The sequence below is a fragment of the Prorops nasuta genome, unplaced genomic scaffold (assembly GCF_024137725.1).
Source record: "Prorops nasuta isolate Cenicafe-Biocafe unplaced genomic scaffold, Cenicafe_Pnas_1.2 PNAS00014, whole genome shotgun sequence".
Taxonomy (NCBI): domain Eukaryota; kingdom Metazoa; phylum Arthropoda; class Insecta; order Hymenoptera; family Bethylidae; genus Prorops; species Prorops nasuta.
In genome coordinates this window covers 4958512-4972180 of record NW_027116811.1, presented here as the reverse complement: position 1 = coordinate 4972180, position 13669 = coordinate 4958512, and the positions used below count along the sequence as shown (strand labels likewise).

Sequence of the window (13669 nt, the reverse complement as noted above, 5' to 3'; positions counted from 1 at the left end):
GTAGCAAGTATGCTTACGTTCACGCACAATTAAGAATTAAGTATCTTTTTAACTTGTGTTTACAATGACAGTACAATTTCCTTTAAACAGTTTGATTGGACGAAAATAAATGAACACATTTTTTTCATATTATTACGTTTTTAATAAACTGTAAATACATTGCTGTTTTACTTTGCGGCAGGCGCCGAGTGATTGGATGATTTTGAGTCTCGCATAGATGCACTGCGCCTTCTCTTCAACTCCTCTTGGCGTCTGTTCTTGGCTTCCTTCTGTCTTTGAGCCAAAAGTTTAGCATATTCTGTAGCCTGCTCTTTGCGAGACAAGCAACGCCTCTTCTTCAATGCCACCCTATGTCTCTTCCTCTGTAAAATTAATTTTGATAATGAGTACAGTGATTTTTACACCTATTTATTAGTTTTTCCATTTTATTGCATCTTATAATGTACCTGGAGAGTGAGGGGAGTAATCAATCGCTGAATCTTGGGAGCCTTCCTGCGTTCTTTCTTGCCCTCTTTTTGTATGGGCCGTTTGACAACGAATTGACGTACGTCGTCAAACTTGGAAAGATTGAAAAGCTTACGGATTTTGCTGGCTCTCTTTGGTCCCAGCCTACGTGGAACATTAGTGTCAGTCAAACCAGGAATTTCCTAAAATCATTAAATTTCCTTGTAAATATTATTCTCATAATACATCTACAACTTTTTCATATTTATATATTTGTTTCGTTCGTACACTGAGAAAGAGTATACAATCCATACTATTTCCCAAATCTTAAAACGCTTTTTGATTTGCCATGTGTATGATAGTGACTAAAGATATAAATTAAATTTCTTAGACACACCCTGAACTACATGGCTAATGAAATAACTCTTATTATTCAGCTATTTTGTCTCTTTAATTATACCTGTTCTCCTTTCCTCTTGATAACAAGTGCAAGAACTGAAAGATTGGAATCTACGATACATCCACGCACAGATTTACGTTTACGCTCTCCATCACGCCTTGGTCTGTAGCATGAATGCCCCTTGGACAAGAGTAGTCTTACACGGCCTATTAAAAAAGATTAAAATTGTTATATATTTCAATTTAAAGCTATTAATGCTAATTATTTTTTTAAAAAATCAACATTTACCATTAGTTAAAACTCCCTGTTTCATGGGGAAGCCTTGTTTGTCATTACCACCAGCAATACGGACAACATATCCTTTCCATTCATCTCCTAAAGAGTCAGCTTCTACTTCAGCTCCCATACGCTTTTCATAAAATATTCTTAGCTTATGCTCGTCCGAAATTTCGAACAGCTTCTGGCTGCCAGTAGCCGGATAAGACACGTTCAACTGGAATCAGAAAATAAACATCACTAAAACAAGCCTAATATGAAAGATATAAACATTGCTGAAAGCTAGGATTTTGAGGTTATGCCAAGATCAACAATTTTTTCACACAATCCTAACAACGAACGGTGGACCACAGAATATTATCTTTGGAGTATCATTGGACTAGCATGTAAAAAGGAAGCATAACGTTTTTTGAGAACAGTCAATAGAAAAATCACAATAACCGGAATTAACACATGATGCGAGCCTCAACATTGCAACGACTTTACATGATAATAATATAACTGTTCACAATAATCTTGGCTTTCGTTTATCGTTTGGGATCTGTTTTTTGAGAATAAACAGTTCTTTTCAATCAAACTCCTAGGATTCCGATAATATTTTCAGATTCATACCTTCATCGTGACAAGATCTGAATAATGCCACGACCCATGAACGAGAAAGAAGGAAACTTCGCGTGGTCAACTATAGAGTGCGCAAAACGGCTTCCGGTTCCGGCTACTAGAATTTAACGATTTAAATTTTTTGCCGCCTTTAGATATCTTCAAATTCATTCAAACAGAATTAAGTCCATTTTCAACTAAGAATTTCCTTTTTTCAATAAGAAAGATTAATATTTCTAAATTTAAGATAAAACAGTTCGAACAATTTTAAATAAAATTATAATATTTTCTTGTGTGAAACATTATCAATATTTGGAAATATATGTATCATGCATTATATCCTTTTTAATATTTGTATTGATGATTTACAGAAGCGAATTTATAATAATAAATAATGCAAATGAAATTTAACAAATCGTTCGTAACAATCGCGATATATTTGCGAATAAAGAGTATCTTGTCTTGTCAGTCTTTTGGAGCTAGATGCTCTTGTTGATTTTCATGTTCGCTTCGGCTGTAAAGAAAATTTTAGCGTATTGAACAATGGCAAGAAAAGTTATGTAAGAATTATTCGATGAAATTGGGAATGGAGTATATCAAGGCTATCATCATTTTCACTCGATGCCGAGGTAAAAAGGAGATTTTTCCGCAGTGAGAAAATCCAATCGAGACGCCATCATATTGCATAAGGCCAGAAAGTGACAAAAATGCTAAGCTGTTACAAAATTATCGGTAGACTATCACCGGTTATTCGGCTCACATATACCAGTAATTTTTCACGACTTTTAAAGAATGAAGGTAATCAATCATTAATTCCTTATACATTAACAAGTTTCTATTAATCTGTAAACCGGTTTAAATCTTTTTTAGAATTTTCGTTTGAAGGTTAAATTGATAAAAAATTTTTTTTTTTTTTAAACAGTTCAGGCATTTTTATTCATTATTTTAGAACTTCCGCAAATAATTATTGTTTGAATTAATGTATGCTTATTAATGATTTGTTTATTATTGAGATTCGTGACTGGTATACCTTGGGTAACATAACCTCAAAAGCACGTTATATCTCTGTAAACATACAAAAGAAATTTTATTGTTTTGGCTGTACATATTAATTTTTTAAGGATTCTGTAAAATATCTATATAATTTATTACTAATTTTTTTATTTTATTATAGAAACTATCAGGATTAGTAGTCTACGATACAAAAGTAATAAAGATGAAAATCGGCCTATTAAACCTGCTGGCACCACCATAACACCAGAGGAGTGTTTGCCCAATGCTAAAACCTCTAAGCTGGAAAAAAAGAAACTGCCGGCATGTGAAGCTCAAGCTAATGGAACCTGTCCAGCACCTTGTTATGATGATTCTACCAAATCAGATACCTCGAAAACTTCAAACAGCATATTTTCTACTCATTCAAATAAAATCTTAGCTATTGTTCTTTTTGTTGGGGCTAGTTTATATATGGTAATATATTAAATTCTTTTACTATTAGACCTCAGTTTTAACTATAATTTTATTATTTTTAGTTTACAAAATACAAACAGTCTAAATCTCACTCCAGTGAATCAACAGGATGCATTAAAGACCTAGACAAATATAAGGCACCACTAAAATGCCCACCTAAATCTAAATTTATACCAAAAGAAATAGAATATCTGTTAATAGGTGGAGGAACTGCTAGTTTCTCTGCATTTAGGGCAATTAAATCCACTGATTCTAAAGCAAAGGTTATATAGAGCACATCCAATATGTCTCAAAAATATGTTTAAGTAGCTTATTCACTTATAAAATATTTTTTTAGGTGTTAGTGGTAACTGATGAGCCAAATTTCCCTTACATGAGACCACCATTATCTAAAGAGATTTGGTTTAATGATGAAAAACCAACAGAGGACAAATTAAACTTTTTGCAATGGAATGGAAAAAGAAGAAGGTAATAACTTACAAATTATAATCTACAAATTCTAATATTTAGTAATATTCGAAACATTACCTTTTAGTATATTCTATGAGCCTGATGAGTTTTATACAAGTGTTGAGAAATTAGCTAGTTCAGAGAATGGAGGAGTGGCAGTGGTCAGGGGTTGGAAAATTACAAAGCTAGATGTTGAAAATAAATTAGCATATTTAGATGATGGAAGTACAATTCAATACAAAAAATGTCTTATAGCAACAGGTAAAGCTTCTTTCTTTGCCAATATATCAATGAAAATATTAATTGAATTAATTATATTTTAGGAGCATCGCCAAAACATCTCCCTCTTTTTGATAAAGCTGATGAGAAGGTGAAAGAAAAGATATTGTACTTCCGAACAAAGGATGATTTTATTAAACTGCAAAAAAGCATCTTGAAACGCGATGTTAAAAATATTATTATTATTGGTGGAGGTTTTCTAGGATCTGAGCTTTCCTGCTCTCTTGGTCAAAATGGTATTGTATTATTTCTCATGCTAATGATTCTCGGTATTCAGTATACAGAAAGAAGTATATAATTACATTTCTTTCAGTGGGTGAAGACCAAAAAGTGTATCAAATTTTCAGAGAAAAATATGTAATGGATCATTTCTTGCCTGAATACCTCAGCAAATGGACTACAGAAAAAGTTAAAAAAGAAAAAGTGAAAGTAGTACCAAATACGGAAGTGGAAAATTTCTCTATGAAGGACGGACGTATAACGCTTGCTTTAAGTGACAATAAAAGTGTATGTAAATGTGTTCCTTAATTTATAAATAGAAACAAAAGCATTATCACAATTTACATTATTAGATTGAAGCTGATCAAATTATTGTTGCCATTGGAGTAAAGGCTAACACGGAATTAGCTGAAGAATCTAAATTAGAGGTAGATCCTGTAATTGGGGGTTATTTGGTTAATGCAGAATTAGAGGCAAGATCTGGTGTGTGGGTTGCTGGAGATGCTGCCTGTTTTTATGATGTTATGTTAGGTAGAAGAAGAGTGGAACATCATGATCATGCTGTGATATCAGGAAGATTAGCTGGAGATAATATGACTGGTGCAGGTAAATAAAGCTTTAATATTACATTTTTATGAATTAATTCAATCATGATTGACTTTTTTCTCAAGGTTTACCATATAACTATCAATCAATGATTTGGTCTGATCTTGGACCTGATGTTGGATACGAGGCAATTGGAATTATAGATTCGAAATTGCCAACTGTTGGGGTATTTGCAAGGCCAGGCACAGAAAATACAAAGAGCAAAGATAGTGTTAAGGTATAGAAAATCACTTCATGATTATAAAATATCTTTCACTATTTGTTACTACAAAATTTATAATGGATACAGGAATCTAAGGATAATAGAACGCAAAATGAATCTAATGCCAGCCCTGTACCGGAAAATGAGGATGACCAATATAAGAAAGGTGTAATATTCTACTTAAAAGACGATAAAGTTGTTGGAATTCTTCTTTGGAATGTTTTCAATCGGATATCGATAGCTCGAAGAGTAATAAACTTTCATTATCCAGTATAGTATTTTTGTTATATTCATCGCTCAAAATATTTACACTCAATTTTTATTAGGTTCTCTCAAGAGGGACGCATTACAATGAAATAAATGAAGCAGCAAAATTATTTGAACTTCACTATGAACCTGATGAGTCAGGAGAAGAAGAAAGTGAAAAATAATTCCATATGTACATGTAATATCGTAAGTCATTTTTGTATATAATGTTAGTCAATCTTGAAACTTTTCACCAAGTCCATGAATTGCATTTAATGAGTTTTTAAGGCCCGAGAGAGTAATTTTTACATAAGACTATTCTTGCAAAACAAAACTGTAAATGCATATAATAAGATGTTGATGGTACACGTGCGCGTTATTAGAAAATAAAAGTAAACATGAGTATAGCACGCGCATAAGTCGTTGAAATCTTTATTTGGCTTATTAAGAATTATACACGATTTGTTTGAAATAAATAATTACAGTAGTTTTACATTTCTCTTCCTTTAATCATGTTTTATACTATTTGTTACTGATTGTTAAGTTTAACCATACACCATTTACAATTATATTATAAATACATTTTTCATCTGTGTATAAAAGATGGGAAATTCTTTCCTTCTTACATAATATATTGTTTTTGTATAAGGAACGAAAATTAATTTACAGCCTCGTTTTCCGCATATTGAATGGGAGTCATTAAAGGTAAAACTTTGTTTCTATACCTTTTCTCCAGGTTATCCATTAATGCAAGATTGTCGTGACATCGAAAATTGTCCAATGCCTAAAATAATTATAATGAACAAACACGAGTGACTTTCAAACCCTTTAATAATTTGTCTAATTCTTCTTACCAAGTTTTCTGGCCACATTTTGCCATTTGCTATATCTCTCATGAGGATATGCTGACAGTGATGCAGTAACGATACACAATAATAAAGCATATAGTCAGGTGGGTACAGAATACAAAGAGCAAAGTAATATTTTATTTCATTCCATGGAAGAATTCCCCAGAATAATTGAGTCATTGCAGCACTGATTACTTGCCACCAACTTATACCATAATTAGTCTAAACATAAACGTATATTAAGTCAGTATTCTAATTTATGATTACAAAAATGTTAAAAATCACCTTTAGAGCGTATTGGATTTGTGGAAATTCTGTACTTGTAATTGATTCCAATAATTGTAAAAATACAAATTGTGTGTTCCTTTCCTCAGCAGAATTTTCGTCCAATACTTTGCCCAAGCTTCCCCACATAAATATTATAGTTGGAAATTTCATTAATTGTGTAAGAGCTTGCTTACATCTATAAAAAATTATATATTATTTAAGGACTCAATTATCATCGGGGTCAATGACGAAGTAATTTCACAGACTTTGCATAGTGCAATAATTTCTATGGTGTTCAAAGTTTTCAATCTGAGACCTGCCAGTGATGATTTTTGACTAGCTAGAGTGGTCTTAATAGTTTTAATACTACAATAATCTACAATTTCGCTTTATTATTTGTTTTTTACGAAACGACTACGAAGCTAGAAACTTAACTATTGATTGTTGGGGGCTAATTCGCGGTCAGCTGAGGCAATGATTGACTGGACGTAGTTGTGCATCACAGACGAGATAAAAAATTAATTTTTTAACACTACCAAGACTTTAAAAAATATTATCCAAAGAAAATGGAATTAACTTATAAATTTCTAGTACAACCTGTTAAATAAATTGTTTTTTAGAATATTATTAAAAAAAAAATTTTTTTTTGATTCTATACCACAACATTTGATGCTGTTAACTCACTATTATAGTCTTAGATTTAATCCTTTTTGCATAATTACGTTCAATTATAAAGAATAATAAACGTACTTTTCTACTTGTCCTTTACAAAGGATGAACACTGTGGCCAAAAACCAATCGAATCCTTCAAAACAATTACTCCTTTTGTATCTTATGAAGCCATACGAAGCTTGTATAAACTCTTTAAGAAGCTCAATATTTTCATCTGTATTTTTCATTATTTCATTTTCTTCTGCAAATCTTAAAACTAGTTGGAAGCCATGGATCTCCTCAGGAAGCCAATAACTTGAATTGTCAAAATTTATATTTTGCCATATAAAATCCTCTCCCCATTCAGTTGTAGGAACAGCAGTTTCCATTTGCTCCAATAAATGGATCAAAATTGATTCCTGCAAAAAACCGAAATTTTTAAAATTCTCGTTAATTACTTAACAATTACAAATGTATAATTTTTAGGACCTTCAAAGGATTTGACATATTTCTATATGCATTAATTGCCTGCGAGACCCAGCTCGCATCTCGGAATCCTGGCTTGTCATCCATCAATAACAATTCCAATTCATCGTCATAATCATCTTCTGGATCCTTCAATTCTTCAACTGGTTTTTGTGGAAATTCTGAGAAAAAATTGCATTCGTCTGGAGCATATTCTTTCTTATGTCGCTCGACATAGTAAGAATTACATAAAATCTTGTGTCTTAAAAATCCACACTCATCAATTAAATATTCTACTTCAGTTTCACTTCCTATGCCTTTTTCGTGTTCATTTTCTATCATACAATATCCTTGAAATTTTAAAAGCTCGGCCTAGAAACAAATTATTCATTTACTTCGTTAAAATATTTGTATGTCAATTAAAATTCAATCACCTGAAAGTCCAATAGATGTAATAAAAATATATGGATATCCAAATTCCAGATCATGACATTTAAACAATTAAGTCCTAAGTAATGGTAAGGTGAGTCATAATTTACTGATTGCCTTAACAATGTTGTTACAGTATGAGGATATTCATTTTCGTCGTCTTCAACCTCCTCAGAAGCTGTGGTAAAGGCTGTAATACCTTCAGTAAACAAATATTACAATACGTTAACTTATATTTATATCATTAAATTATATTATTTTTTGTTAACATTGTTACTTACATCTAAGATTTAACGAAAATAAAGCAAACACGTGCAAAAATTTATCCATATTTTCATCGTTCCAAGGATCATAAAATTGTTTGGGATCCTCTAAGACTTTACAGGTCTCTGATAGAAAAGTTGATAAAACGTGGGGAGATAAATCTTGCAAAATTTTGTATCCTGAATCGAAGAAAGCTGCAGAGGACACAAAACTGACGACTTCGCTTGACGTCCAGGATGCTCTCAATGGAGCTATACACCCACGAATTACTTCTTCAAAAAGTATTTTTCTTCTAGCCATTGCTTGCAGACAAAACGGGACTGATACGATTTTTAAAAGTAATTTTTTAATTCCACTGTAATACAGGAGAATAATCAACAAAATTTTGCATGATATTATACAAACTATTATGATTACAATACCTATCCAATTGCTGGGTTTTACCCTCGTTCTCCACAAAATATTTATCCAGCTTCTTATAGAAGCCTGACAAAGCTGAATAAAATTTTATGACAATCACGCGTAGAATAATTTCATAAGTTTCAAAGCTATCGAATAATTTGTCTAGAATCTTGAATAAAGTCAAGACGTATTCTACATTCATTACAGAAAAAGGCTGAGTTAAAAGCTTAGAAATATACTCAGTGATGAGGATAGCCGCACAAGGTGAAGAATTTTCACTTTCTATACTGGAGTTTTCATTTGAATCAGAACTCGCGTTAATTACGTACAAAGAACCGTCTGTGGTGTCCAGCATATGCATTATAACGTCAAATGTATGTGGTAAAATTTTAATTACAGACTCAGAGCTTTCCATTAGTGGCTTTAGGGCGACTTCGTAGAGTCTTGAATCGTATAAAATTTGTGGTCCATTCAAAATAATTTTTAACGCATTTCTACAGGTATTATAGACGCCATTCACAATTACAGTACACGTTAATCTATTCAAGGAATGGACCAATGCGATGATAAAATCTGGCACAGAAAATTTATCCTGAGCACTTTCGAAAAGTAGCATTCTTCCTGCATGATAAGAGCTGGTTTGGGATAAGAATGTCAGACAATGGAGGAAAGTTACTGTTTTCACAGTATCTCCAGTTATGCAAACTTCCATTGGATCGTCGTAAATGGAGACTGAAGTAATGGTTGGGATATCTTGAAATCCTTTTTCCACACACTCTATCATCCTGTGTAAAAAACTTGGCGACTTTGCCAAGTTGTTCATGAAGACTTTTCTGGTGATTTGACTGTGATTCCATCGTTTGCTCCAATATGCTTGTGGCTCCAAAATTGATAATATATTTAAAGTGTCCAATGTCTTTGGATGTAGTGAGCTATCAAGTGTATCAGTACTAAGAAAAATGATAAATTGCTCTATGGTGTCTTCCACATTTTTATCAACAGTTCTAACTGCTTTAAGTGCTTCTTCTTGGTACATAATTATAAGATTCATAATGCGAAATAATTTCTCATGGGCGAATATTTTGAAATTAATTCCTGAAATTAAAGTAGGCAGAGTTTCATGGGGTTCCTTGACACGATATTGATCACTGAAGGCTCCCAATAAATTGGAGTACACTTCTTGCGTTTTTAGAGAGCTCAGCAATTTCGCATGTACTTGCAAACTGACGTCGAAAATAGGTCGACTCTCATCTGTGAGATTATCTCTTAAAGTTTTCTGCAAGAAATCCCAAATTGGACTGCTGCAGGCTGCGGTTAAGTCGCTTTTCAACAAAGACTCGTATCCTGCGAGCCTTACGTGAACTGGTTTGTCGCAGCTGATTTGATCAATGATAAGGGAGAAATCATTGATTTCTTTTGGAGTATTCCAATCATCTGCAATTAAATCACTGCTAAATGAAAGAGAAGTTTGCGGCCTTGACTCATTCGGGGATGTTGAAAATTCTTCGATTAATAATTTCTTCATCGAATCCAGCAAAGTGGACATTGCTGGAGAGTCGATCAGTTTCTTTGCGATATCCGAACATTCTTGATCCTCCTCTAATTCTTGCTCGATTATCACTCGAAACTCTTTCTTTACACATTCCCTTAACCATCTTTGTATATCAGGACTTAATCGTTTTTTTAGATCCATCGTATAATGTTGCAGCACCTATCCTCACACGCGGTGCCACAGTCCACACAGCTGTGTTTTCCTCCTGTTACCATAGCAACATTGTAGAAATGAAATAAACCAAATCAAGCTAATTATTCTTACTTACAACAGATATTTTCGACAAATTTATAATTACTTTATTTATTTACAATTGTTATTGTCATGAATGAGAGAAAGACTTTTGGGTATCAATTGAATTGAAACTCATTTAATAAAAAAGATTTACTAAACTCTGAATAATTCAACGCGCAGGTACAATAATATTTGGAAATTTTGATCGTAAAGCATTAATCCCTCCTTGCAAGGAACACACGCCAGGTACTTCACATTTTATGAGAAAATCTGCAAACTATTTAATTCATTATTAATTATTTCAATTAACTTCTCTCACAAAATGTTATTTCTTTATCAAATTACCAAAGCATTGTTTTGATCATTTGGACCAATAATAACAACTGTCCTGTTTTTGTTTTCTGCTAGTGGTTGTGCCTGGGGTCCCAGAGTATTAACTTGAGTTTGAGAAAGCTGGACACTCGTAAAAGGAATATTGATACTTCCTAAAATTGCGCCTCTTTCAAATCTGTTGAAAATAAAAACTATCAGTATCAAGTGTATGAATAATCGTTAAATTAAATTATTTCTATTGACTTACTGGATATTATTACGTATATCAACGACTATCATTTTTTCTGGAGTATTATCGAAAAGAGATAGAAAATTGTCAACGCTGATTCTTGGCATTCTTTCCGTGCCTACTTCAGGCTCGACCCATTCTGTTACTTTCAAATTGTTAAATTGATGTTTCCTGTGAGTTATACTTGCTGGAGTGGCTTGGTACATAGACATAGAATCCTTAACGCATAATTCAATATCAATCTCAGGAAGATCGGAAAATAACAAGATACACTCGTTAAAACCCGATGTTAATAAAGAGTCTCTCAATTGTTTCAAAATTGCCAAACCAACTAAAAGCGGAAATGAAGAATCTCCTAGCAGCAATTTATCCCATAAGTGCAATATTTTGTGTAAAGGAAAGACATCTGAAATAATTAGATTATTAAAAAATTTCAATTTATGTTTTTGTTTTTACTGTTCAACTTACGTGAAAACATTGTCAGAAACCAAGGTATAGCAAATAACTCTGGGACGAAATTAATAGATTTTAAATGATTTGCTAATTGTGGGTCATGGAATGCTATAATTTGAGAGAATTTTCCAAGGTATTCTTGAATCACTGCTGAGTTATCTTTCAAAAAGAATTTGTGGAGGTATTTTGGTATAAAAGCTGAAAGGCAGCTAAAAGCGCGAGGTTCGTTGTTAAAATTTAAATAAAGAAATGGAGCAGTCAGAGAATCCAAGCCTTGCCAGTAAACGTAATGTGGATTGTTCCTAACCCAAGCTTTTAACAATCTCTGCAACCTTTCGTGTCCAGCACCAGATGAAAGTAATTCATTATATTGGTGACATCTTGGTATATCCACCTCTATCTGTCTATCCGTATGAGTGGGTGTCTCTTTATCAACCATTTCATAGCGCTTCTGGATATCTCCAGTAACATCCAACAAAGCTGCCCAAACTGCACCTCTTACCGGTGGTGGAATGTCTTTATGGGCTTCTTCAATAATTGCTTCTCGTGTTAATGGATATACTTGTAATAATCTATCATATAATACAATTCTATAAAACTGATATTCTGTATCCCTTTCTCTGATTATTAAAGGCAACTGTGAAGTGGCACCAGTAAAATCTTCTAGATTTTCTGCATGCATTCTGCAAACATGATTTATGAATTTAAACAGATATAAATAAATATGTTAGGCTTTAAGATAAGATATTTACCGTTCATTTAACCAAGGATAATTAGCAACAAGTGGAATATGAGATAACCTTTGTCTTAGAGTATCAAGAGGAACTTTAACAACTCTAAGATCCAATAAACCAACCATATCTCTTCTACCAAACATTTGACCTAACAATATTACCAAACTGAAACAATAATAAAATACTTAAAATTATTTACAAAATATTTTCATTTACAAGTAAATGCAGTACAAGAATAAAATTTACTTTGGAATGGACAAAATTGGAGGTCTTGTTCTGATAAGTCCTTGTTTTTTCAATTCCATGATTATATCTCCACCAGCTAATTGCCATAAATAATACAGCTCATCCATTTTTCTTACTATCACATTTTTATACATATTCTCCTCCTTTTCCTTTATATTTTTCTCTAAAAGGTCTTTGAACAAAGGTAATTTCAACAATTCTTCTGGTGTCTTTCTTCTTATTGGATATACTTGCAGGCAAGCATCAACAAACTCTTTTATTTCTTTGGAAAGTTTTTCATATGCAGAATGACCACTATTTTCATGTACAAGTCTTTCAAAAACAGATGTATCACAATGTATCAAACTAAGTACTTTTCTTAGACATTGGGATAACTTTGCACCTGGCCAAAGGGATTTTCCTAGAAATTGTTCTGCAATTACAATACCCAAGGACCAAGAATCAACCTTTGGGCCACTGGTAGAGTGACTCAAAAATACTTCTGGAGCAGTGTATTTCGGATATCCAATGGGAAATGAAACATTTTTTCCACTATCAGTCATATAATAAAATCCATAATTATATAGCTGTACATTACCACCCTTGTTGATTAATATATTTTCTGGACTAAGATGTCTATGGATTAGACCCAATTCATTCATATGTTGTAATCCCAGTAAACATTGAAAAGCTACTCTTACAATATCTTCATTACTAAGACCCTGCTTATTCATCAAAGGTTCTCCTCTATATTCAGAAACAGCAACAATTCTTTCATGTTTACTCCGAATTATATCCAAGTAAGTGGACAGATGTGGATGGTGTATAGTTTTCAAAAACTGAGATTTACCATAAATGGTAATAGAATTAGGTGTCAATGGTAAACCATTACTGCCACATAATTCTACTGGATGACTTTGAGCAAAAAATGTCATTCCACCTAGGCATCGTTCCTCATTTTCTAACAAAGCTGGGCACATTTTTATAAATTTATGTGTTATTCTTACTGTTTTACATTATAAATTCTCAACTGTCAATGTCAATTGCCACATGAAGATAATTTATGCACAAACAATTCACTAAATTGATATGTCATGACACCCACAAATAATCGTGATCATTCCATAAACTCCATTATTATCTTCTATATTAATTCCATTGAAATTCATTGTAATCCTTTCAAAATAAATCAAATAAACCTAACACATATTTGTGATGAAAGGCAGATGCTCCAGATGACTGCAGATTGCACTTTGCAGAATGCAACGATGCCGGATGATTTCGGTTACAGCACTTACAGCCAACGTTGTCAACTCTGCTATTTTGAATTGTTGGCTGTCCGCTGTGGCAAGCTGGAGGCGCTGGAGCAAGCTGGAGCCTGGAGCCTGGTCAGC

General features: G+C 32.9%; 4 protein-coding genes across 4 annotated transcripts; 1 reads left to right on the top strand and 3 right to left on the bottom strand.

The window, feature by feature from the left end:
* Window positions 1–118: 118 nt before the first annotated feature.
* RpS6 (ribosomal protein S6) lies at window positions 119–1815 on the bottom strand. The gene is made up of 5 exons (XM_066734880.1): window positions 1733–1815; window positions 1133–1337; window positions 905–1050; window positions 447–647; window positions 119–362 (listed from the first exon to the last, which is right to left on the bottom strand). Exons 1-5 carry the CDS (start codon window positions 1736–1738, stop codon window positions 168–170), a joined length of 753 nt encoding a protein of 250 aa, XP_066590977.1. The 5' UTR covers window positions 1739–1815; the 3' UTR covers window positions 119–167.
* A 392-nt stretch (window positions 1816–2207) lies between these two features.
* On the top strand, window positions 2208–5842 carry AIF (Apoptosis inducing factor). The gene is made up of 11 exons (XM_066735275.1): window positions 2208–2518; window positions 2895–3187; window positions 3250–3450; window positions 3525–3655; window positions 3723–3898; window positions 3961–4152; window positions 4230–4423; window positions 4489–4741; window positions 4807–4958; window positions 5031–5192; window positions 5270–5842. The coding sequence occupies exons 1-11, from the start codon at window positions 2428–2430 to the stop codon at window positions 5372–5374; spliced, it is 1950 nt and encodes a 649-aa protein (XP_066591372.1). The 5' UTR covers window positions 2208–2427; the 3' UTR covers window positions 5375–5842.
* Window positions 5834–10462, bottom strand: LOC136778441 (protein broad-minded-like). Its single transcript, XM_066735273.1, has 9 exons — window positions 10336–10462; window positions 8536–10272; window positions 8131–8468; window positions 7855–8048; window positions 7445–7792; window positions 7055–7374; window positions 6323–6500; window positions 6044–6259; window positions 5834–5973 (listed from the first exon to the last, which is right to left on the bottom strand). Exons 2-9 carry the CDS (start codon window positions 10206–10208, stop codon window positions 5848–5850), a joined length of 3393 nt encoding a protein of 1130 aa, XP_066591370.1. The 5' UTR covers window positions 10209–10272; window positions 10336–10462; the 3' UTR covers window positions 5834–5847.
* Window positions 10341–13611, bottom strand: LOC136778443 (TBC domain-containing protein kinase-like protein). The gene is made up of 6 exons (XM_066735274.1): window positions 12297–13611; window positions 12069–12215; window positions 11332–11999; window positions 10882–11269; window positions 10647–10809; window positions 10341–10578 (listed from the first exon to the last, which is right to left on the bottom strand). Exons 1-6 carry the CDS (start codon window positions 13253–13255, stop codon window positions 10471–10473), a joined length of 2433 nt encoding a protein of 810 aa, XP_066591371.1. The 5' UTR covers window positions 13256–13611; the 3' UTR covers window positions 10341–10470.
* Between the last annotated feature and the right edge of the window lie 58 nt (window positions 13612–13669).

What these genes read in the sequence shown, in the direction of transcription:
- RpS6 (XM_066734880.1), bottom strand. An exon ending in ACAGGGAGTTTTAACTAATG is followed by an intron (nt 1,051 to 1,132) that starts GTAAATGTTGAT and finishes CTTTTTTAATAG; the next exon opens with GCCGTGTAAGACTACTCTTG. An exon ending in TTACTCCCCTCACTCTCCAG is followed by an intron (nt 363 to 446) that starts GTACATTATAAG and finishes TTAATTTTACAG; the next exon opens with AGGAAGAGACATAGGGTGGC.
- AIF (XM_066735275.1), top strand. Translation starts at nt 2,428, where the DNA reads ATGCTAAGCTGTTACAAAATTATCGGTAGACTATCACCGGTTATTCGG. An exon ending in TGGAATGGAAAAAGAAGAAG is followed by an intron (nt 3,656 to 3,722) that starts GTAATAACTTAC and finishes ATTACCTTTTAG; the next exon opens with TATATTCTATGAGCCTGATG. An exon ending in CTTTAAGTGACAATAAAAGT is followed by an intron (nt 4,424 to 4,488) that starts GTATGTAAATGT and finishes TTACATTATTAG; the next exon opens with ATTGAAGCTGATCAAATTAT.
- LOC136778441 (XM_066735273.1), bottom strand. Translation starts at nt 10,208, where the DNA reads ATGGATCTAAAAAAACGATTAAGTCCTGATATACAAAGATGGTTAAGG. An exon ending in ATTTTCGTTAAATCTTAGAT is followed by an intron (nt 8,049 to 8,130) that starts GTAAGTAACAAT and finishes TGTTTACTGAAG; the next exon opens with GTATTACAGCCTTTACCACA. An exon ending in TGTAAAGGACAAGTAGAAAA is followed by an intron (nt 6,501 to 7,054) that starts GTACGTTTATTA and finishes AATTTTTTATAG; the next exon opens with ATGTAAGCAAGCTCTTACAC.
- LOC136778443 (XM_066735274.1), bottom strand. Translation starts at nt 13,255, where the DNA reads ATGTGCCCAGCTTTGTTAGAAAATGAGGAACGATGCCTAGGTGGAATG. An exon ending in GTTTCTGACAATGTTTTCAC is followed by an intron (nt 11,270 to 11,331) that starts GTAAGTTGAACA and finishes TAATTATTTCAG; the next exon opens with ATGTCTTTCCTTTACACAAA. An exon ending in GATATACGTAATAATATCCA is followed by an intron (nt 10,810 to 10,881) that starts GTAAGTCAATAG and finishes TATTTTCAACAG; the next exon opens with ATTTGAAAGAGGCGCAATTT.